This window comes from Gadus chalcogrammus, chromosome 3 (genome assembly GCF_026213295.1).
Source record: "Gadus chalcogrammus isolate NIFS_2021 chromosome 3, NIFS_Gcha_1.0, whole genome shotgun sequence".
NCBI lineage: Eukaryota > Metazoa > Chordata > Actinopteri > Gadiformes > Gadidae > Gadus > Gadus chalcogrammus.
The window spans coordinates 20,123,273-20,144,875 of NC_079414.1; the positions used below are offsets into that span (position 1 = coordinate 20,123,273).

The following is a 21,603-nucleotide window of genomic DNA, read 5'->3' on the forward strand; positions in this document are numbered from 1 at the left end:
GAAACATTTGACATCGAGAAATGTAAGAGGAAACTGCCTATCGATCTATCCTATCCTATCTTATTAAGCGCTATATAAATTTAATTTATTATTATTATTATTATTATTATCCTCTTTCTCGCATTGGGTCAAGACTGGCCTGGGTTTCTTGACACATAGGGTATTTATTTTAGTAAACATGACCTCATATAAAGAGGATAATATCCACTTAATTGAAAAACCGGTCCAACCAGATTTATAGATGTGTATGTGAAAGTTCATTACACTGTGACTGGGCATTTTGGAAAACCTGATATTCAAGGTAAGAAATATTAAGTGAAGTTAAGCTTGCTTCTTTCTTCACAAAGCTAAAGGCTTGGATGTCCTGTACAATGACTTTAAGGTGTTGGCCTAGCCCACTATGGATCCCATTGTTACTTTATACAAAGGCCAAGCTTTACCCATTTTCTCTCTTTCATTTATTTTATTTCATATATCATTGTCGCTTAACAAGTTGTTTCCTGGTTCTACTGCATCTCAGGTGACACTGAGGGTGAAGGGGCGGGAGACAGAGAGAGAGAGAAAGAGAGAGAGAGAGAGAGAGAGAGAGAGAGAGAGAGAGAGAGAGAGAGAGAGAGAGAGAGAGAGGGGGAGAGAGAGAGAGGGGGGGGGAGAGAGAGAGCGAGAGAGGGACTGAGTGAGAGAGTGAGAAAGAGAAAGAGAGAGAGCGAGCGAGGGAGACACAACTGTCAGAGAATCAATGCAAGTTACCCAAGCTGTGCTGAAAGACATACGCAGCAATTCTCAAGGAGATAAGGTGAGCATTTTTGTGTAAAGTATGAGTATATATATATGTTTGTGTATGTGTGTGTGTGTGTGTGTGTGTGTCACTGAGAATATGTGTGATAAGTGACACTGTGCTGGTATAAAATATATTGTCTGAGATGTCAATTATTTCCCATTTCAAGTGTTGCTCCTTTACGATTTGTTGTTATTGTTGCTGCTATTGTATTATTATCGGTCATCACGAACAATTCAAAGGAAAATGAGAATAATCATTCTATTTCTCTTTGGATGTCTAAGTGTCTAAACAGTAATAAATAGCATCTATGTGTCCTAATGCTGTTGCCAGGATATCGCTGTCTTGTGCGTCAGGGGAGTCCTCCACGACAACATGCCAATTGGGAATTTAAGTTCTGGGGAAAACATGGAGCTAACACGCGTTCATTCCTGTTATAGTTAAAGTACTCGGTGAAAGCCTTCTCAGAGGGAAGTCATAGGTAAGACAGAGCAGAGACGGCAAAGAGTTGTCAGCTTGACATTTAATGTGTAAGTGCAGTCAGATTCATCGAGGAGAAGGGAGGAAAATGACAAAATTGTGTATTGTATATTTATCAATGGTACATGATAAGTAAGTTATATACTAGCCTACATTTTGGGGAAGACCTAGATAACATAGAGAGCACAGATTGTCACATCAAACAACATTTACCTGTGTGTATGTGTGTGTGTGTGTGTGTGTGTGTTTCTGTGTGTGTCTGTGTGTGTGTGTCTGTATGTGTGTGTGTGTGTGTGTGTGTGTGTGTGTGTGTGTGTGTGTGTGTGTGTGTGTGTGTGTGTGTGTGTGTGTGTGTGTGTGTGTGTGTGTGTGTGTGTGTGTGTTTGCGTACACACATATGGGGCTGTGTGCATGTGTGCATGAAAGGGAGAAAATGTGATAGTGGAAAATAACAACAAAAAAAAAATACTATATCCACACAAAATATGTAGACCAAGGTTGACATGATTGTCAAAAATATCTCCTCAGTGATTGACACTGTGGTGCTAGACATCATCTTTGTTTCCTCTGCCTGTTGCGTGAGTCGGTAAGTCTGAGGTAGGGTTTCAGCATTCTTTTAAATCACCCATCTGTGTTCTCATCACCTTTATACAACCAGACTTGTGCTGCCCACGCCTTATTAACATTGAGGACAACAAATGCCTCTGATGAATAGGCACACCTTGATTCTTATCACAGAGCGCCTCTGACTAGCCTCTAGTGAGAACCTTTCTACGCAAAGCTGTGTTGAACGTTACAGATAAATGCAAACAGTACTTAGCATATTGATGCGTCTTATCCTAGCAATCTTTGTTGTATACAGGGAATGGGTTAACTCATAGCAATTGTAAGTGTTTGGCACTTGTTTCTATGAATATCTTTACTGTACCGAAAGCATTATTTAGTTATTTCTCTTTTTTCTGTCAAATGTACTCATTGTAAGTCGCTTTGGATAAAAACTAGTGTTGAGCTCAATTTCAACTTTACATTCCAATGTGGTTGTAATTATGATTAAGTGTCTATTTATATAATGCCGACTCTATGATCCAATGCAAAAATACAGTGAATTTCGGTCACTGGTCAAGAAACAGCAGGTTTGAGAGGGGTGAGACATATCGCTGGCTAAGGTTGTCTCTGCAGGTAGACTACGGACAAATGGGGCTTCACACCCAGAACCATTAACGACGGCAAAAACCAACAGCCACGGGTGTGACGAGTCAGCCCTAAGAGAGTTCTGTTGTGCTCCCTTTCAGTGACTGTCATTTCCCGGAGCAAGATCCCATGAGAACGCTGGAAACATGCTGACATTAGGACATGTGTTCCTGCTTGTGTACCTGTGGGCAGGCTGTCGGGGTGAGGACCAGGCTAGATATGTATACACCTTACCATAGAGAAGGACCTGTGCACAGCTTCTTCTGAGCCAGAGCACAGAGCATTTCCTCTCAAAGAGATGGAGGATTGACATAATGCTAGTAGTTGATGCACACCTTTAAAAAAAAAAAATACTGTTTTGTTTCCACATAAGGAAATCCTTTGAGTATAGTAATAATAATCAACTGTTTTTTCTGTTTTGCTTTGTTTTTTTGTAGCAGGAGAATTGTACCCCAGCAGGTGAGATTCAACATTGTTTACAGTGAGCAGCCATAAGTAGGACAAAGCAATCATTGCATTTTATTGAAAAGGTATGGGTAAAGTGTCATGGTGCCTCGATTAACCTCATGTGCTCGTGGACATTCACAGCAATGGAACCTGTACAAAAGAAACATGTGTTGAAGTGAGTATTCATTTTCCGTATGATATTTTTCTATCCTTTTTGAAGTTCTTCTTCTAATTGTCAAGTTACGCACAAAATAGCCACATGTGTATCGTTTTGTTTTTGATAAATCATAAATAGTTTTACGTTTTGTTCAAAAGAACCGTAAAAAGTAAGTGCAGTAAAAACACGTAAGGTAAAAACAAGTGCGAAGTTATGCTTCATTGAGGAGTTGCTTTCTGTTCTTGTATTGACGATGAACGATCAAAGCACAAGACAATGGCGGCTCCGTGTTTGTTCTGGCTCTTTATTTCTTGTGTGCTCACCGTGCTTGCTTTGCTTATTCTCTAAGCTCTGGCCAAATATACCATTCAAAATCATTTGCCCTGCTAGTGATACCAGGAATGGCTCAAATGGGTTTGAAATCATATTCAAATGTATCTAATGTAGCCACCCCTTAATCTATAGCGTTTTATACTTAATAATACGTCCAATGAATTGTCCTTCTACTAATAATATTAACAACAGGGGGTTGTTAAAATTACATAATATTACATAACACCACAAATGACCTGTCTTTTTTTTGGGGTTGTGATTCATGTTGGTCCTTTGCTCCTTACCTCCAGGCGTGTGACGGACCCTGTCGCTTCCTTCAGTGCGTCGGTCTCCCCGCCAACGACACAGGCAAGGAGCACGTGCAGCGGCTGAAAGCCATCATGGAGGCCACCCTTGACCTGTACACCTTCATGGTACGCTTACTTTACATTCAACCCCGGCCGTAGAAGGAATGCAATCATAAGGGCGCACGCACGGAATGCGGCCCCGTGGCATTGTGTTTCCTTTGTTTCAAATCAGTTGTGCTTCAAAATCTAAACCGAGCGACCTTGGCAAAGACAGCCGCACAAACAGGTTTCTGTCTGTTTTATGTTTTATGAGTTTCCATGATATGAACGGAAACATAAATTCCTAAACTCTATTTCGTTTTTATTTTTAATCAGAGATCAGCTGCTTTTTTTTTTCCAATCACTAGACTGTACAATAGTCCCTTGGGGCTAGGGCATATGACACTACCTATTTTGTTTAAGCCTTTTTACTGTGGCAAAGGCTACCATACAATATCTAAACCTACTATGACATCAGCCGCTTTCTGTCTTGAGGTAACATTCGTTCAACTCGTAAAACGCTTGGTTCCCGACGATAACCCCTAGCAGAATAGCCTCTCATAAACGGCATGTAGCTCCAAATTCACTGTGGGTCACTTTGCATGAAGTCAGGGCGGGATTCAAATCCCGAGGTGAAACCTCAAGCCTCCCGCTCTCTCTGTCCCCTCCCCTCAGAGGTCCAGCCTCACCGGGGTGCCCTTCCTGGAGCTGCAGGGGGTGCTGGAGCTCAACCCCCTGGAGGTGGTTGAGGTCTACCAAGACGAGGAGCTGGTGCACATGTGGCTGGCGGTCAAGATCCGTCCGCTGCTCCGCTCCGTCTCCAAGCACTTCCTCGCCTGCCTGAGCACCAAGAACTTCAGCTGCACCACCTACCAGGCTGTGTACGGCTGTTCATCCTTCTCATTGGTTTAGGCCCAATCCCAATTCTACCCTAATCTAATTCCTAGTCTGTCATAGTTTTGATAGGCCAATTTGTAAAGCGTCTTAGAGTACCATATTAAGCGCTATATAAATTTCATTTATTATTATTATTATTATTACCCCTTCCCCCTTCCCCCTTCCCCCTTCCCCCTTCCCCTTACCCTTACCCCTTACCCTTACCCTTACCCCTTACCCTTACCCCTTCAAAACAAGGGGGAGTGGTAAGGGGAAGGGGTAAGGGGTAGAAATGGGATTGGGCCTTAGGCCCAATCCCATTTCTACCCCTTCCCCCTTCCCCCTTCCCCCTTCCCCCTTCCCCCTTCCCCCTTCCCCCTTCCCCCTTCCCCTTACCCTTACCCTTACCCCTTACCCTTACCCCTTCAAAACAAGGGGGAGTGGTAAGGGGAAGGGGTAAGGGGTAGAAATGGGATTGGGCCTTAGGCCCAATCCCATTTCTACCCCTTCCCCTTCCCCTTCCCCTTCCCCTTCCCCTTCCCCTTCCCCTTCCCCTTCCCCTTCCCCTTCCCCTTCCCCTTCCCCTTCAAAACAAGGGGGAGTGGTAAGGGGAAGGGGTAAGGGGTAGAAATGGGATTGGGCCTCAGAGTGCTCCCACACGTCCAAGTTCCCCGTTCAGCCCTGAGCATTCGGTCGGGCTGTGGTCTGGCTTTCAATCTGAATCTTATTGGTGTCTGTTTCTGCCTGTCTGTCTCTTCCTGTCTGTCTCCCACTATCAGTCTCTCCTTTTCTGTTTCTCTTTGTCTGTCTCTCCCTGTCTGTCTCTCCTTGTCTGTCTCTGGCTGTTTGTCCTCCTTGTCTTTCTCCCACTATCTGTCTCTCCCTATCTGTCTCTCCCTGTCCTTGTCTGTCTCTCCCTGTCTGTCTCTCCCTGTGTTGTCACACGCTTACAGCCGAACCATTAAGCTAGTTTTTTGTTATTTTGGCCATAACATTGGAATATGATTGTAATAACCTATGCAGTAACATTCAAAATCAATGTATTTGTTGTACATGCCGTGTACAGCCAACACAGCATCAATCCATTGCACACTTCTGGGCACGTGTGTTCACACCGCTACGTTCTTTTCGTTTCCAGCGTCCAAGAGTTCAGCCAGCACTTCTCTGACATGAACCCAGCCAGACAGAAGTGGATCTATACGTTCTTCATGTACCCCTTCCTGTCCGGAGAAGGAATAGCCGGTATACAACCATGACATTACTTATGCTCTACTGCTCTACTGCTCTACTGCTACTGCTGCTCTACTGCTACACTCTAGTATATGTACATGTATATGTACCACTACTATCTCCACATGGCAATACACCCCTTTATGGTTATCACTTACAAAGCAGCTACTGTGTAACTTACTCAACTAATTACACTGTAGTGTTTAATTTGTCGGTTTGTGCCCGTGTGTGTGTTTGTGTGTGTGCTTGTGTGTGTGTGTTTGTGTGTGTGCTTGTGTGTGTGTGTGTGTGTGTGTGTGTAAGTGTGTGTGTTTTTGTGTGTTTGTGTGTGTGTGTGTGTGTGTGTGTGTGTGTGTGTGTGTGTGTGTGTGTGTGTGCGTGCGTGCGTGCGTGCGTGCGTGCGTGCGTGCGTGCGTGCGTGCGTGCGTGCGTGCGTGCGTGCGTGCGTGCGTGCGTGCGTGCGTGCGTGTGTGTGTGTGTGTGAATGTGTGAGTGCGTGTGAATGTGTGTGTATGCGTGTGTGTGTGTGTGTGTGTGCGTGTGTGTGTGTGTGTGTGAGCCAGGCTGCGCGAGGCCAGAGGAGAGCAGTGAGGACTGGCTGATGAAGAACTTTGGCGCCTTCAGGGCCATGGCGCGAATCATGGACTTCTCCCAGCTCAACATGGTGTTCAACGGCGTAAGCTAAATCCGTATTGGAGCTGTGTGTGTGTTTATGTCTGTGTGTCGGGCCTCACCCACCTGCTCCTCACTCCATTTCCCCGAGGCAGTTGGAGGTTCTCCATCTTCTGAGCCCCGAACAGAAGGCGGAGCTTCTGCTGAGGCCGGAGGTGGCGGGCCTGGACAACGGCACCCTGAGCCTGGTCTTCAACAGCCTGATGGAGGGAGGCCGGGGTCACTACCCTGGGCCTCGGCCGGGACCCAACACGACCTCAGGCCCTTGGGCTGGCCCGGGCAACTGGACAGCCCTGGCACCTGGCCATCCCGCGGGACCTATCGTGACCTCAGGCCCCTGGTCAGCCCCGGGACCCCCAGGCTATGGACATGACCACAATTATACCATGTCGGGATACCCAGACAGTGATGATTTTGGAAATGGGTATTCGCATAATCACGAATATGATTATTCTGACTCATCCCCACCTACCCTTGGCGAGGTATTGCTAATTTATATTTATAACTTTAAACAATGTATATATATTTCCCAAAAAATATATCTATAATAATAATAATATATATGATATAATATAATATTTATATAAAAATTAAATATAGTTTTTAGGAACACTTCTACAATACCATCTTTCCATTTTATCTTGTAATTATTATAATTTTTATTTTATTTTATTTTGTCTCGTGTAATTTTTGTAAATTCGCCAACTGTATTCAAACCACTCTGTAAAAAAGGGGGGACCTGCGAATGTGACAATGTGATTCCTGGCGGTTCTGACTTCAGTTGTCGCTAACGTGTTCCCACCTTATTATCCACAGTTTGTTTACGGTCTCACGAAGGCCATCAAACCGTTGAGCCACTTGGTGTCAGACTTTGTTTCGCTCACACACACGGTACTGTCTGCAAGCTCTCACACACACACACACACACACACACACACACACACACACACACACACACACACACACACACACTCACGCACTTGCATAGATCCCTACAGGATAATGTTTACGGCGTACTCTACTTTAAGCGTCAGCGTTGTGTCCCCCCATGCAGCAGGATGTGTCGGAGATAAGGAGCACCACTCTGATCCAGCTGCTGCTGAACTGGACTCTGGCCGAGGTGGTGAGCTCCTACCAGCCACAGGTTGGATATGAGCCCGCGCCAGAGGAGATCTTCAACCTGACCGTGGAGGAGTGGTACAGCCAAGTGGTGCTGCCCATTCTGCACACATTCCTGCAGCCAGGCGAGGACTCGATCAGCGAGGAGATCCAGCTGGCCTTCCATAACATATTGTGAGTGGACCACTGTCGTCTAGAGCTTCTGATAGATAGGGTAGGGGTTTGGTGTTGTTATTTTGATTTGACATTTCTAATATGTATCTTTCTTTTTATTGAATCAAAAATATATTGGATTTCATTTAATCTCTCGTGTAATGCTGTTATATATTTTTTATCTTTTATTATTATTATTATTATTATTATTATTATTATATATGTTGATATTATCATTTATTCTGGGAAAAAGTATTACTGCGCGTGTTTTGTGTTTTGTATTGAGTTTTGTAACCGATGTCTATCTGGTGTGTGTTTGTGTGTGTGCGTGTGCTTGTGCGTGGCGTGCGTGTGTTTGTGTGTGCGCATTTGTGCATGCGTGTGCGTGCGCTTGTGTCTTGTGTGGGCTTGCTATTCAGCTACCTGGACTCCGGCATGGCCAACGACACCCTCTCTGAGCTGGAAGAGACCTGCAGCATCAGCCTCCAGTCGCAGTGTGGGGTGAGTGGACCCCTCAGAAACAACAAGGCTTCCCTCCCCACCGCCCCTCTCTGTGTGTTAACGTGGCGCTCGTTCCCCCCCCCCCCCCCCCCCCCCCCTCCAGCTCACCAACGCTGTGGAGGACGTAGCGCACGTCCTGCACTGCATGAGCTCCAGCCACCTCTCCCTGACCGAGGACAGCATCATGGCCCTGGTGGCCGAGATGACCGACCGCCTCAGCTCTTTGGTCCAGGAGCTCGCTACCACGGTAACACCTGACCTATTAGTGTCACCTTTTGTAATTCTTTGATGGGGACATGTGTTTCATTATTTGACATCAAAGAGGCGTAAAGTGCATCGTCTATTATTTATTTTAATGTCAATACAGGTTACATTATTATCTAGTCAATTGCAGTTACTTGTGTGAGTGAGTGATAAAGTGATTCGTTCAGGCACTTCCTCTTACATTGCACTTCATTGCGTCCCCCTGTGTTATAACCATGCCCCCCCACCCCCCCCCCCCCTGCCATCCCAGGACTTTGAGGAGGTGGTGGACTATTTCAGGGAGCTCTTCCACCAGGTGGACTCCCCCGTCCTGGCCCCGGAGAACCTGGAAGACCCAGACTTCGTCCGCCTCTGGTTCAGGGTCAAGCTGCTGCCCCTTCTCCCCGACGTGCCCCTGGACCTGTTGACCTGCCTCAGCATGAAGAACTTCACCTGCCCCGTGTACCAGGCACTGTGAGTGGTCCATCAACACCATCATAATCATCGTCATCATCAGGTTTAATTGACCGTATATGATACTGTTGTGTCCTATATGACTGATGTAAAGGCTGCTCTATGATGAGGTATGATGACCTTCTTTTGTTGCCTCCGGTGGACATCAGCGTGGAAGAGCTGAGTGAGCACATGCCACGCCTGGACCCAGAGCTGATGCACAGTCCCATGGTGTACGAGCACTTCATCTTCCCCTTCCTGTTAAACCACAACGACACAGGTGAGCCACGCCTATGAGCTGTCACAGCAACCCACCTGGTAGCTATGCAAATGATACCTCAAGTTACAAAAGAATAATAATAATAATAATAAATGACATTTATATAGCGCTTAATATGATACTCTAAGATGCTTATATAGGACACATCTCCCCAGAAAGAGAGATTTTCAACAATATATTTATATCATCCATCGTAGATTTGTTTTAGCTGCACCAACAATTATTATATAATCAATGCAAAAGTGCTCAAAGGATTTATTTATATTTTTTATGTTTATTTATTTATTTCCCTTGCTTTATGGACTCCCGTATGTATATGCTTGTTTCTTGTCTCCGTAGATCCTCATTGTGTTTCATCAGCTGAGGACAGCGAAGAATGGCTTGAGGATAACTTTGGTTTCTTCTCCGTGTTTGCCTCCCTACGAGAGCTGTACCAACTAAACCCAAGCTTCGCTGCAGTCAGTCACGCACACACACACACACACACAGACACACACTCACACACACACACACACACACACACACACACACACACACACACACACACACACACACACACACACACACACACACACACACACACACACACACACACACACACACACGCTCACTCTCAGCTGATAATAACAGTAGTCATCTTGATGCATAATAATAATTATTAGAATTGTTATAATTATAATTATAACAACAATACTTTCATTTTCATTGCAGTTTTTTTGTTCAAGGACACTTATGTGTCAAAACTATAGTAAAAATATATAACCAATGTCAGTGATTAAAAATTCACTTCAAAATACAAATCAAACAGATTTTAGGCAAATCATTTATCAAAATAAATCCTCAAAACATGTTTAAAAGGGAGGAAGAGAGGCTGAGTCCCTGATCGAAAACCAACCTAAACCCTTTCCACGGCCTCCGAGCCCATGACAACACATGTCTCTTCCCACTGTCCTCCAGCTGGAGACCCTGGAGATCCTGAGCCCCCAGCAGACCGCCCAGCTGCTGGTGCTGCCTCTCCCCTCCCCGGAGGGGAAGGAGGTCATCGTCAACGCTGTGTTTGACTACCTGCTGGAGGCGCCTGAGGAGCACCAGTTCCAGGAGGTTGTGCACTACACGGCCATGCTGGCCAGGGAGGTAAGATAGATCTTCTATTATGTATAACTATATATGGGAATTTATTATTATTAAATAAAGAATACAATATTTATAATATTATAAAAATCCCTTTTTCCTGCAGGTCAACCCACCTTGTGCTGTGATAAGACTCATGTGAGTACTTTGAGACCTTGGACAATTTCAAATGACTTCCCTTCGATGATTAAGCCGATTAAACATTATGAGAATTAAAGATGTAAATATATATTCTAATCAGTGATTCTGTTTTCATTTGCCAGCATTGAGCGTCTGTACGCCGCTTTGCAATCCTTAAATCCATTGTTTGAACCATTCACTTATGAGCACATCGATAAACTCATACAAGCAGCCCCAAAAGGTCAGTCACAGGGCACACTCATGCACACACACACAAATACATTCATTTTGGCTAACAAAATTTGCCATCAGACTTTCCTCACGTTCATTATCTTTGTACTAACGAAATATCTTTCGATGCATTTGGATAGATTGTTTGCCACAGAATGTCACGGTGAGATCTCTTGTATATTGTCAATCCATCGTACAGCTACTATTAAACTGTAACTATCACTGCTATATTGTATTCCATTTCAATCTCACACATTTTACACTTTATTTTCCACAGTGCCCAATCACCCAGTTCAACGGTAAGAAATATGAAGCCACATTCGGTTTTGCAATTTATCATTTCTCATTGTATTATGATGGACAGCAGAGTTGCATGTGATTTAATCGTTTCCTTATCCTTGTCATTGGACAGGTTCACACATCTGCATCGGAGTTAACAGGTGGCCTATTGATTGTATTCATTTTGGCTTAACCAGCAATCTGAAACATTCCCCAAACTTGTTCTCCTTTCAATCCACTGACTCATGTATCTGTTTACAGCACCGGGCTGCAGACTTACCTGAGCATGTCAGACTCAATGGCTGTTTCCTGTAACTTCCCCCTGGAGGAATATGCATGCGCCAAGGTATGTCCATCAATGCGGAACTCCATTGCATTGAAGTGTATTATCAATTACGTTTAAAACTTTATTTAAGCTTTTGGTGCAAAAATGCAATACAAAGTGCCAAAAAACAAGAAATCAATAGAGTTTAAATAACGATAAATCTGAATTGCAGCAATATATTTGAGGGGTAGATTTAAAGGAAAAAGAACATGCAATTGTTGATTAGAAGGAAGAAATAGGGTACTAAAGGGGCTAAATTCTATTTGAACGAGAATGGCAGGGTTTAAGGGTACAAAGCTGTTGCACGCATTGCGTGGTGTATAGTCGTTTGTTTGAGTGAATAACCAAAGCTGCCTCACCATCACCATCGTTTTGCATCCAATTACACAGCTGGAAAACTTCACCGGCGGTCAGCTGGTGGCCCTTCTGAAGTGTGATCTGCCCGGTAACCACAGCCACTCAAGGAGGGTGTGGAAGCTGCTGCTCACCAAGCACCTCCCCGTGTTGGAAGCAGCCTTGGATATGCTGGCTAACATGGTCAGTAGGCTGACGGGTTGACCAATGCTGTGTGTATATTTATGAATACAGCCAAAATCAAATTTCACAATCAAATTTCGAACATTATATTTGGACTATATAATGTTACTTTGTAAATTCTCCATGTGTAATAGATTTGAACTTGAACAGTTTATATTACATATATATTGCATCCACTTAAAGTAGCTCCTATTATTAAGTTAATCTAGACCCAGAAAATAGTTTATCCTATGGGACCCCCTGCTGTGAAACACATTCTTGCCCATTCTTCACCCTAAATAACCCACATTTCCCATACTCTTATTGTGATATTGATATATATTGTGAATATCTGACTTTTGTTCCTTGTTGTGTTTGGGATCCTTGGCTTCTTGTTCTCCAGAGCACGGTGATGATTGGCCCATCGGCCGCTGAGGTCCTGGATGTGATCGGAGAGCTGAGAGTGGGCTTGCTGAGCGACGAGCAGCTAAGGGACGCGGACCTGATGAGGTTCTGGTTCTCCGGACGCCTCAAAGGGTTCCTGCCGTCCGCGTCCGGGAGATTCCTCAACTGCCTCGTCGACAGGAATCTCAGCTGCCAGTCCTACCAGCAGATGTAAGACAGCGGTTTTCTTGGTGTTCCCTTGGTGTATAGCGATATAAAGAAACAGAGTTTTGATTTAATCTGTGTCTCTATTCTTTATCTCCCTTCCCTTCTACTTGGCCTCACCCTTCTGTTCTTTTGAGACACAATAGAAAATATTTATCCTCCATTATCAACATTAAAACGGGTTGTCGCAATTCAGTCTTTTGCCGCCAACAAATCCTGTTTTTCAGTTTGTTTGTTTTTGTGTGAACTGACCCCGGACATAAGATGGATTCGATCCATCCAATGGATGGTGTGTTGAGCTCTCTCCTCTCTGTCTCCTGGCCAGACTGGAGGCGTTCAGCGGGCAGTTTGACAACATGAGCCCGGAGCAGCAGCACACGGTGCTGCGACGTCTGGTCCTTCCCTTCCTCTCCCGCCAAGACCCAGGTACTCCCAGCCCCACCGGCTGCCTCGGTCAGGCCTTCTGATCCCACCGCCGGACGTACGTCAAGAGACGCCTTTCTTCATGAGATGGTTTCAAATGTTGTTAATATGATCACCCCTGCCACTCCCTCCCTTTCTCTCTCCCTCTCTCCCTCCCTCCCCTGACTCTCCCACTCCCTCCACCCCCTCCAGACAGAGGCTGTGTCTCCGGCCTCAATAGCACAGAGTGGCTGCAGAGGAACCTGGGGCGGTTCTCAGCCCTGCTGTCCCTGGGGGATCTCCTCAATCTGAACCCAGCCTTCTCCCCTGTACGTAGGATCCTGTCCTGGGGACTATAGTGTAGGAGGGGAACACTTCACGGCTCTCCCACCCCTCTAGAAGCCTCAATAAGAACGAGGCGTTGCCCGGGTCATATTGTGTAGAACCGCCTAGGGACTGCTTGTTATATTTGACCCGGGGTGGTTTTGTGAATAGGGAAGGATGTGACGTCTAATCTCATATAATGGCGAAAAGCCCTGTTTAACCTATGGAGCGCGCAGGCTGCAGTTCACTTACTGTCCAAAGGGGCCAGTAATGGGAAGGAATTTATGATTATTATCCGAAGTCACTTTAACCACGACTATACATGGACTGGTTAAACCACATCTTTACATCTACATAACTAAACCCCTCTATAAGCCATGGCGTGGTTCAACCAGGACCATAAATCGACATAACTAGACCCCTCTATAAGCCATGGTTTAACCAGGACTATAGACAGTATATCCAAGCCTTGTCTGGACGCCTGTTTCTCTGGTCCCCAGCTGGAGGCCCTGCCGCTGTTGTCCCCCGGGCAGACTGCAGAGCTGCTGCTGCTGCCGGCTCTCTCCCCCGAGCCCCAGCGGGAGGTGATCCAGGCGGTGTTCACCTTCCTCCGCGCCGCGCCCGGGGACAGGCGGTTCCTGGAGGTCCTCGACCGCCTCGTCGACTTGTCTGAACAGGTGATTTAGGCCGGGTTTGGATTCGAAGAGTCCACAGGCAACTTGGATTAAGAGGGCTGACCCGTACCTGATTACGATGATGATGAGGTGTATCTGACCAAAGTCATTGTCCATGTCGTCTTGGAGAAAAGCTTCCGCTAAAAATCATGTTTTTGTTCTTCAGCTCGAGGGAAACATCTCCTGCTCGACATACAGAACAATGTGAGTCATGTTTAAATTCTGGACAGTAAAGACGTGCAATCGCTGCCGAGTAATACCAGGAAGCCGTTGGGTGAACCTAATGAACATACTATGTTTTTGTGTTCCAGTTTCACTGAGTTAGACCGGGCCATGGTCGTGGTGCCTCTGCATGTAGCAGCAGCCATCGACCACAGCAAGCTGCGGCTCTTCAGCCACATACCCAGAGGTCCGATGGCTCAAAATGAAGCTCTCAATAGCAGCAGCATCATTGTCACAATATAGAGCTCGGCCCTATATGGTGACAATGATGCTACTGGGCATTTTTTTGAATCAGAATCTATTTGTATAGTTGTGATCATGCTCAGACTAAATACAGACCTCTTCCATTTTTTTTCTTATAGACTGCATCATATACAGCGGACAAGTAAGTGTCTGTCCTTTGGATTTAGTATTTTTGGTATCATCAAGGCTCAAGATACAATGTAAGATGTCTAACCCTAAAACTGTCTCTTTACCAGTGTCCCGTCCTGGTTCTGAATGGTAATTAGCCAAACATCTGAACATTCAATTAACCTCAAACATCTCGTATTAATAGATCACAAATTAATTGATCGTTTTTCCTCCCCAGAAACAAGCATTTGTGCAGAAGTTAACAGGTACATGAATTCACCCTCATAGTAGACCAGTGCACGATCCACTTCTATTCCTAAATCCAGATCGATAAAAAGCAACCCATGTAAACCTGTCCCTTGTTCCCTCCGATAGCACTTTGCTGCAGCAGTACCTGGACCGGGGCAAGATAAACCAAAGTGTGTGTGACTTCAGCGTCGAGGAATACGCCTGCGCATCGGTAAACTTTCTCCATAACACAAACCTTCAGACGATCCTACGCTCCTTGCGCTCTGCTGTCTAACCGCTGCGGTTCTTGTAGCTGCCGGACCTGGCCGCGGAGGACCTGGCAGCCGTGTTGACGTGCAATAACTCCCGTGCGTCGCGGGCCCCCCTGGCCGTCTGGGAGCTCCTCTTCTCCGAGACCACCAAGGTTCTGGGACCCGCTCTGGATCTCCTGGCCAACATGGTGAGCGTGCTCGTGCTACGTATTTACGAGGAGAAGAACGACGCTTCATCCATAGTTTGAACCGGCCTTGGGCAGGATGGTCTAGTGAGGGTTTTAGTCTAGTAATGTTTCTCTACAGGCATGAGACTAGGGATGGATGACTCAAAAGCCTGGCTGATCCTGGATCACAGTGTCTGCCTTAATGCCGAAATAGAAGGGCTGTCCTTTAGCTTATATATCTCCAGGAAACCCAGGGGTTGTTTTTTTTAATGTATATCCACTTCCGTTCTAAAGTTTGGGGTCACTCAGACAATTTCATGGTTCCCATGAAAACTCACACTTTGATTCGAAAAAATTCAGCTGTGCCAACAAAATTGCACAAGAAAAAAACCAGTGCTTTTCTTTAAAAAATAAGGACATTTATAAGTGACCCCAAACTTTTGAACAACATGTCCAAGAAAAAGATGGATTTGAGTGTATCACAATGGAACCTAGTATCACAATGGAACATAACCTTGTGCTCCCTCCCGGTGTCCAGACCTTCCACCCCAGCTATCCTGCCACCTCCCTGATCCTGGAGGCCATCAACAACGTCCGGCTGCAAATGCTCCCCCCGGAAATCTATGAGAGCGAGGCCTTCATCCGCCTGTGGTTTGGCCAGAGACTCCGCCCCTTCCTGTCGGCCATCTCCCCCGACACGTTGTCCTGCCTCAGCACCAAGAACCTCAGCTGCAGCACCTACCAGGCCCTGTGAGTACCGTCCCCTACCCTTCAGCTGGTAGCCTCCCAGGGCGCCATTGGAGCAAATACATCACTGTACTGTAAACAAGACATCCAATACAACAGAGCTTAACCAACAGAGCTTAACCAATAGAAGTGCTTAACCATAGAATAGAGCTTACCCAACAGGATGTGCTTTAACCAATGGAGCTTAACCAATAGAAGAGTTTAACCATAGCTTACCCAATAGAATATACATTAACCAATAGAGCTTAACCAATAGAAGAGCTTAACCAAAGAATAGAGCTTGCCCAATAGAATATACATTAACCAACAGAGCTTAACCAATAGAAGATCTTAACCATAAAATAGAGCTTACCCAATATAATGTAAATTAACAAGTAAAGCTACACAAATAACAAAGAGCTTAACCAATAGAATAGACATTTACCAATAGATCTTAACGGGTCGAATAGAGCTTAGTCAGTAGAATCGAAATAAACAAATAGAGCTTAACCAATAGAATTGAGCTTCATTGTCCACTGGCGCTGGGCCTTTTGCCTCCTGTTGCGTCAAGTGGTTCAGCAACGTGGTCCTCTTGTCCCCTAGGGTTCAGATCTTCAGCCAACACCAGCCGTCCATGGAGCTCGAGACCCAGGTCAATGTCAACGTCTTCTTCATCAGGCCCTTCCTCACCAGGAACCACACTGAAGGTGGGATTAGGAATATCACTCAAAATTAATACGATACAGTAGTGTAGTAACTGTGCGGTTGGTAAACTAACGTGTCGATGTTAAAGTGATTTCATAATGTAAATGATGTACAATGACATCAATGTATTGTATTGTCATTGTTTATTCCAATGTAATTATTATTTGTCTTCATGGGCTTGTTCTCTGCTAATACAACGATGAACACAGGAACATATTTTGGACCAGTTTTATGACTCTGACCGCCATAGGCAGTTCTTCATTATAATGTATATCACATCTATGTTCACTGATGGCCTGTGTATCCTCTGGCGCAGATCCAAACTGTTCAGATAACACAACCAGTGGACAATGGCTGCTGAACAACTTTGGGGGATTCTCGGCGCTGATCTCTGTCAGCGGCCTGCAGATGCTGAACGCAGACTTCGATCCGGTCCGTCTACAATACTGCAATTACCTTCATCATTTTGAAATGAAAAATATACAGAATAGTACAGATTTGTTGTGTTTGTTTCTTCACTGTAATCCATCTTGACAGTTTCCCTAAACCTGTAATGTGTTTGTGCGTGTGTGTGTGTGTGTGTGTGGTCTGTGTGTGTGTGTGTGTGTGTGTGTGTGTGTGTGTGTGTGTGTGTGTGTGTGTGTGTGTGTGTTGTGTGTGGTGTGTGTGTGTGTGTGTGTCTCCGTGCAGCTGGAAGCCCTACCCTATCTGACAGTGAGACAGCTCTCAGAGGTGTCCTCCACCCCAGGACTGCTGACCACGCCCGACCAGGTTAACATGGTGTTGGGCCGTGTCCCCAGCTCTCAGCTGGACGACTTCTTTGACTACGTCTCGCCTGCAATAATGGCAAGTTAGCATCATAAACCATGCACAAGTTAGCATCATAAACCATTGTACTGTACTGTAGTATGGTACAGTATGGCATTAATATGGGTAGATAAAACACTCTTTACTCAGCTTTTAACTTCTTCTAACATCTTGACTTTCTCCAGGGTCAAGAGGATCGCTTCCCCTCCCCGGTCAGGGCAGCCATGTTACAGCAAGTGTTTGACCGCGCCAACCTCTCCGACCCCGCGGTGAGCGATGCGGAGGTGCTGGTCTGGCTCAACGACAGACTGCGCCCCCTGTTGGTGGACCTGTCTCCGTCCCACGTCGCCCCCTTCTTCAGTCTGGTGGCCGGGAGGAACTGCAGTACAGAACAAGATGGGTAAGAGTCTAGCAGTAGGCTTGGAACTACATATCGTTATAGTGAAACGATTGTCTTAAACTATTTATTAACTGTTTTAGCAAATTGACAAATAAAAGTGTGCGTTACTGAATTGCCATATTTCAAGCTTGACGAATGCAATCCTTTAACCGAACGGTAAACAGGCAGTTAAGATATTGTCTGTTGTCTTCGTCAGAGTGGGGATCCTGAATTCAAAAATCTCAACGCTGAATAACTACACACTGAATAATATACAAGACCAAATCATCCTGCTGCTGAGAGGTAACCAACACAATCACGGTTTAAACCGAGAAAATCAAGTTTGGTGGACTCATGAGTAAATTCTAAACATCTGATTCTAGAGCCGACCCCACTCCGCTGCTATGACAACAACAACAACCAAAGCTTCTATGGTTTCCTAAACGGCCGGTTCATGGGCTTCCAGTACCCCAACCTGACAACCTTCCTGTCACTCATGCCTGAGAGCAGACAGCCTGAGGTGTGTGTGTGTGTGTGTGTGTGTGTGTGTGTGTGTGTGTGTGTGTGTGTGTGTGTGTGTGTGTGTGTGTGTGTGTGTGTGTGTGTGTGTGTGTGTGTGTGTGTGTCTGATTGAGCATCTGATTCTTAGATAATAATGTAAGCAAGCGTAGAGCTATGGCCATTTGAGTGGCACCCTCTACCCCACTGATGTTTGGCTCCTACCCCGACCCCAACCCGCACATGACTACTCAGTACCTGAGAACGATGCCTGGACGGAGAGTGCATTCCTCCATGTGTTCTGTTTTCGCTCTAGCTGGTGAACTCCATGCCTCCCTCTGAACTTGGAGAGCTGCTACGGCGTCCTGACATTGTGGACGATGGAGCCAATCTCTGTCTCCTCTACAGCCTCTATACTAACACACCCGTGTTCCTGGAAACTGTACGTATTCCCCCCCCACACACACACACACACACACCAATACACAAGCACAAACACGCGTGCCATTGTGCTCACACACACACACACACACACATACATACACATACATACATACACATACACACACACACACCACACACAAACACACACACACACACCACACACAAACACACACACGCACACACACACACACACACACACACACACACACACACACACCACACACAAACACACACACACACCACACACAAACACACACACGCACACACACACACACACACACACACACACACACACACACACACACACACACACACACACACACATACACCTACAAACCTACAAACCTACAAATAACGCCATCCCCAACCACAGGAGACCCTCCCAGAGGCGGTGGGGCGTCAGACGCTGCCATGCGTCTGGCCCACGGCTCTGAGCAGCACGGAGAGGTCGGAGGTCGACGCCTGGTTCGATCGGCGTCTCCCCAACTACCTGGGCTTCCTCACAAAGGACCTTCTCACCTCCGCCGCCACCCAGAACGCCAGCTGCCTGGCCTTCCAAAGAGTGTACGTTTTTCATACGACCGTCACTGAGGGTGGGCTAGGCTGGCCTTCCAGGGTGCAATGATTCCACTGGGCCGTCGGTCTGTTAAGGCTGAACTCTTCTGGCTCTTTAGAACATCTAGGTCCTGCTAGATGAGTGTATGTTGTGTTTGTGATAGGAGCACCATCCCATGTGTCATTGAAAGGATGTTTCGGTTTTTAAGGGTCTCCACGTTGGCGACGCACGACTACGCCGACGCTGACTTTACCACCCGGGATGTGTACGGTGTCATCAGGTCCTACCTGACTTCAGGTCAGTCGTGGATCGCAACGTTCTTAATTGCACTGCAGTCTTTGTTTATTTGTTGGATTTTCAAATGAAGCGTCAATAATCGTCTGGCAGAAACGGTGCCCAAGTGTTACAACGCCAGTGACCCGGAGTTGAACTCCACGGCGTGGTTCGTTGAGTACATCGGGGCCTTCACACTGTTCCTCACGCTGAACGACCTCAACACCTTCGGCCCTGTACAGGTACTGGAGCTGTACGTCGCGGGTGGATGGATGGAGGAGGAGGATAGTTGGATGGATGATGTAATGGACGGATGGATGGGAGGAGGGATGGATGGTGTATATGCAGATGCATGGATGGTGTAGACGGAGATGGATGAATGGATGTGGGAAGGACGGATGGAGTCACAAGGATGAATGAGGAAACGGATGACGGATGGATTGTCGATGATGGACGATGATAAATGACGATTCAGTTGAAATATTCATCTTTGTTAAAGATTAAAGACAAATATTTAGAATTGCTAGCTTGAATGTTATTAATGTTCATTTCTTTACAATTCAGATTAACAGCCCGCTTGATTACGATATGATGTACTCCCCAAATCCCAGACAGAAAATGTTTAATGTTCAAGCTAATTTTGGTGAATAGCTGGCTTGAATGAAGATACAATCTTGGCAATGAAGATCCAAACAGATCTTCATTGGCAAACAAATAAAAGTTAACTTATCACTTTGATGGATGGATGGAGGACGATTGGTTCGATGAATGTGAGGTAATAGATCAATAGATGGATCTAACTCAGGTCGGGTCATCATATCATCATATCTTTTTAGGTGTTCACAGTGAACGTTCAGAACCTCGCCCTGTTCAACCAGTCGTCCCTGCCCGTCAACCTGACCGCCTTCCTCACTGAGCTCCTTTACCAGCAAGACAGCAACTTCAACCCCCTGCTGTGAGTCCCAGTCCAGCACGCATCCACAGCTGTTGATAATAGTATTCTCCCATTGAAAATGTTCCTTCATTTTCTTCCTATCTCTCTTTGTCTCTTTCTCTTTTTCTTTCCCTTGCTCTCTCTCTTTTTTCTTTCTCTTTCTCTTTCTCTCTTTTTCTTTCTCTTTCTCTCTTTCTCTTTATTCTTTTCCTTGCTTTTTCTTTCTCTCCTCTTTTTTTCTTTCTCCTTCACTCTTTTTCTTTTTCTCTGTCTCTTTCTTTCTCCTTCTCTCTCTCTTTCTTTCTCTCTCTTACTCTTTCCACTGTCTACAGACTCCCGCTCCAGTTTCGGTGCTCTGCTCCAGCTGGTTCATTTGGCCAACTGAATGCAGTCCAGAGTAGCATAGTTCTGCACAATCTAACAACTCACTGCACAGATCTGGACCCCCAGGTATGAATTTCAAGCACAACAAAGTCAAAGCAACGGAAATATCCAATGCACCGTATAACACGGGTTCACGGAAATAAAACCGTCATAGAAAAAATACACACATTTTGAGAAGCAGTGGGCTACTATGAACAGACATGACCATGTGCTCATAGACTCTGTCCTGAACCCCTGTAGATCTCTGCTGCCTTAGCCGCTAACTTTGGCGACGACCTCACGACAGATGCCATCGCCGCACTGAGCGCAGAGAGCGCCACTAGCATTTCCGCCGGTCAGATCAACACCGCTAGTCCGCAAGTTCTGCTGGCCTCCCTCGGAGTCCTCAGCAGTGCGACTGGCTGGAACCAAGGCCAGGCCCTGGCAATCGTCCAGGCCCTGACGTCCTCAGGGGAGCTACAGGTATGAGGATGTGGGGTTGGGTGTGGCGGAGAGTGTTGTTGTAAGTGCTGTTTTTTTTTTAACAGCTAACTTAAAGCTGCACTACTATCATAGTCATGCTCTGAATGCTGTCCCTCTGTACTTCCAGATCACCAACCAAGCAACGTTAACTGTGTTGGGATCTCTCGTGGTCGGCGTTCCCTCCTCGGTCTTCGGCAGCATCTCGGGCACAGAGCTGATCAGCGCTTCCCAGGATCCCACGTTCTTAACGCATTTCATCAGCGCACCAGCGATCGTCCAGCAGACCTTCGTCGCTCAGGTAGAGGCAGAGGCTCCGGCCAATAACACCTTTTGCATAACTCAAGC

General features: G+C 45.9%; 1 protein-coding gene across 2 annotated transcripts in view; it reads left to right on the plus strand.

Annotated features, from left to right (window-relative positions):
- Positions 1–685: 685 nt before the first annotated feature.
- Positions 686–21,603, plus strand: part of LOC130379528 (uncharacterized) — a 29,349-nt gene continuing 8,431 nt past the window's right edge. Inside the window, exons 1-50 of one of the 2 annotated variants that reach the window (XM_056586426.1) lie at positions 686–796; positions 2,551–2,650; positions 2,887–2,908; positions 3,038–3,071; positions 3,677–3,799; positions 4,388–4,593; positions 5,727–5,830; positions 6,382–6,494; positions 6,586–6,972; positions 7,307–7,381; positions 7,548–7,783; positions 8,182–8,263; positions 8,367–8,510; positions 8,778–8,980; positions 9,130–9,239; positions 9,579–9,697; positions 10,197–10,373; positions 10,477–10,508; positions 10,634–10,731; positions 10,862–10,884; positions 10,999–11,020; positions 11,134–11,161; positions 11,262–11,346; positions 11,716–11,862; positions 12,245–12,456; positions 12,776–12,876; positions 13,066–13,181; positions 13,677–13,853; positions 14,017–14,054; positions 14,162–14,259; positions 14,435–14,457; positions 14,552–14,573; positions 14,662–14,689; positions 14,799–14,883; positions 14,965–15,111; positions 15,629–15,840; positions 16,420–16,523; positions 16,838–16,953; positions 17,212–17,367; positions 17,514–17,728; positions 17,925–18,010; positions 18,091–18,227; positions 18,522–18,647; positions 19,023–19,213; positions 19,414–19,502; positions 19,593–19,720; positions 20,315–20,433; positions 20,745–20,862; positions 21,037–21,258; positions 21,386–21,556. In XM_056586426.1, coding sequence (XP_056442401.1) covers positions 2,596–2,650; positions 2,887–2,908; positions 3,038–3,071; positions 3,677–3,799; positions 4,388–4,593; positions 5,727–5,830; positions 6,382–6,494; positions 6,586–6,972; positions 7,307–7,381; positions 7,548–7,783; positions 8,182–8,263; positions 8,367–8,510; positions 8,778–8,980; positions 9,130–9,239; positions 9,579–9,697; positions 10,197–10,373; positions 10,477–10,508; positions 10,634–10,731; positions 10,862–10,884; positions 10,999–11,020; positions 11,134–11,161; positions 11,262–11,346; positions 11,716–11,862; positions 12,245–12,456; positions 12,776–12,876; positions 13,066–13,181; positions 13,677–13,853; positions 14,017–14,054; positions 14,162–14,259; positions 14,435–14,457; positions 14,552–14,573; positions 14,662–14,689; positions 14,799–14,883; positions 14,965–15,111; positions 15,629–15,840; positions 16,420–16,523; positions 16,838–16,953; positions 17,212–17,367; positions 17,514–17,728; positions 17,925–18,010; positions 18,091–18,227; positions 18,522–18,647; positions 19,023–19,213; positions 19,414–19,502; positions 19,593–19,720; positions 20,315–20,433; positions 20,745–20,862; positions 21,037–21,258; positions 21,386–21,556 — 5,862 coding nt within the window. In that variant the 5' untranslated portion in view covers positions 686–796; positions 2,551–2,595. Of the gene's footprint in view, positions 797–2,550; positions 2,651–2,886; positions 2,909–3,037; positions 3,072–3,676; positions 3,800–4,387; positions 4,594–5,726; positions 5,831–6,381; positions 6,495–6,585; positions 6,973–7,306; positions 7,382–7,544; positions 7,784–8,181; positions 8,264–8,366; positions 8,511–8,777; positions 8,981–9,129; positions 9,240–9,578; positions 9,698–10,196; positions 10,374–10,476; positions 10,509–10,633; positions 10,732–10,861; positions 10,885–10,998; positions 11,021–11,133; positions 11,162–11,261; positions 11,347–11,715; positions 11,863–12,244; positions 12,457–12,775; positions 12,877–13,065; positions 13,182–13,676; positions 13,854–14,016; positions 14,055–14,161; positions 14,260–14,434; positions 14,458–14,551; positions 14,574–14,661; positions 14,690–14,798; positions 14,884–14,964; positions 15,112–15,628; positions 15,841–16,419; positions 16,524–16,837; positions 16,954–17,211; positions 17,368–17,513; positions 17,729–17,924; positions 18,011–18,090; positions 18,228–18,521; positions 18,648–19,022; positions 19,214–19,413; positions 19,503–19,592; positions 19,721–20,314; positions 20,434–20,744; positions 20,863–21,036; positions 21,259–21,385; positions 21,557–21,603 lie in introns of both variants that reach the window. The other variant, XM_056586425.1, reaches the window with a different exon arrangement.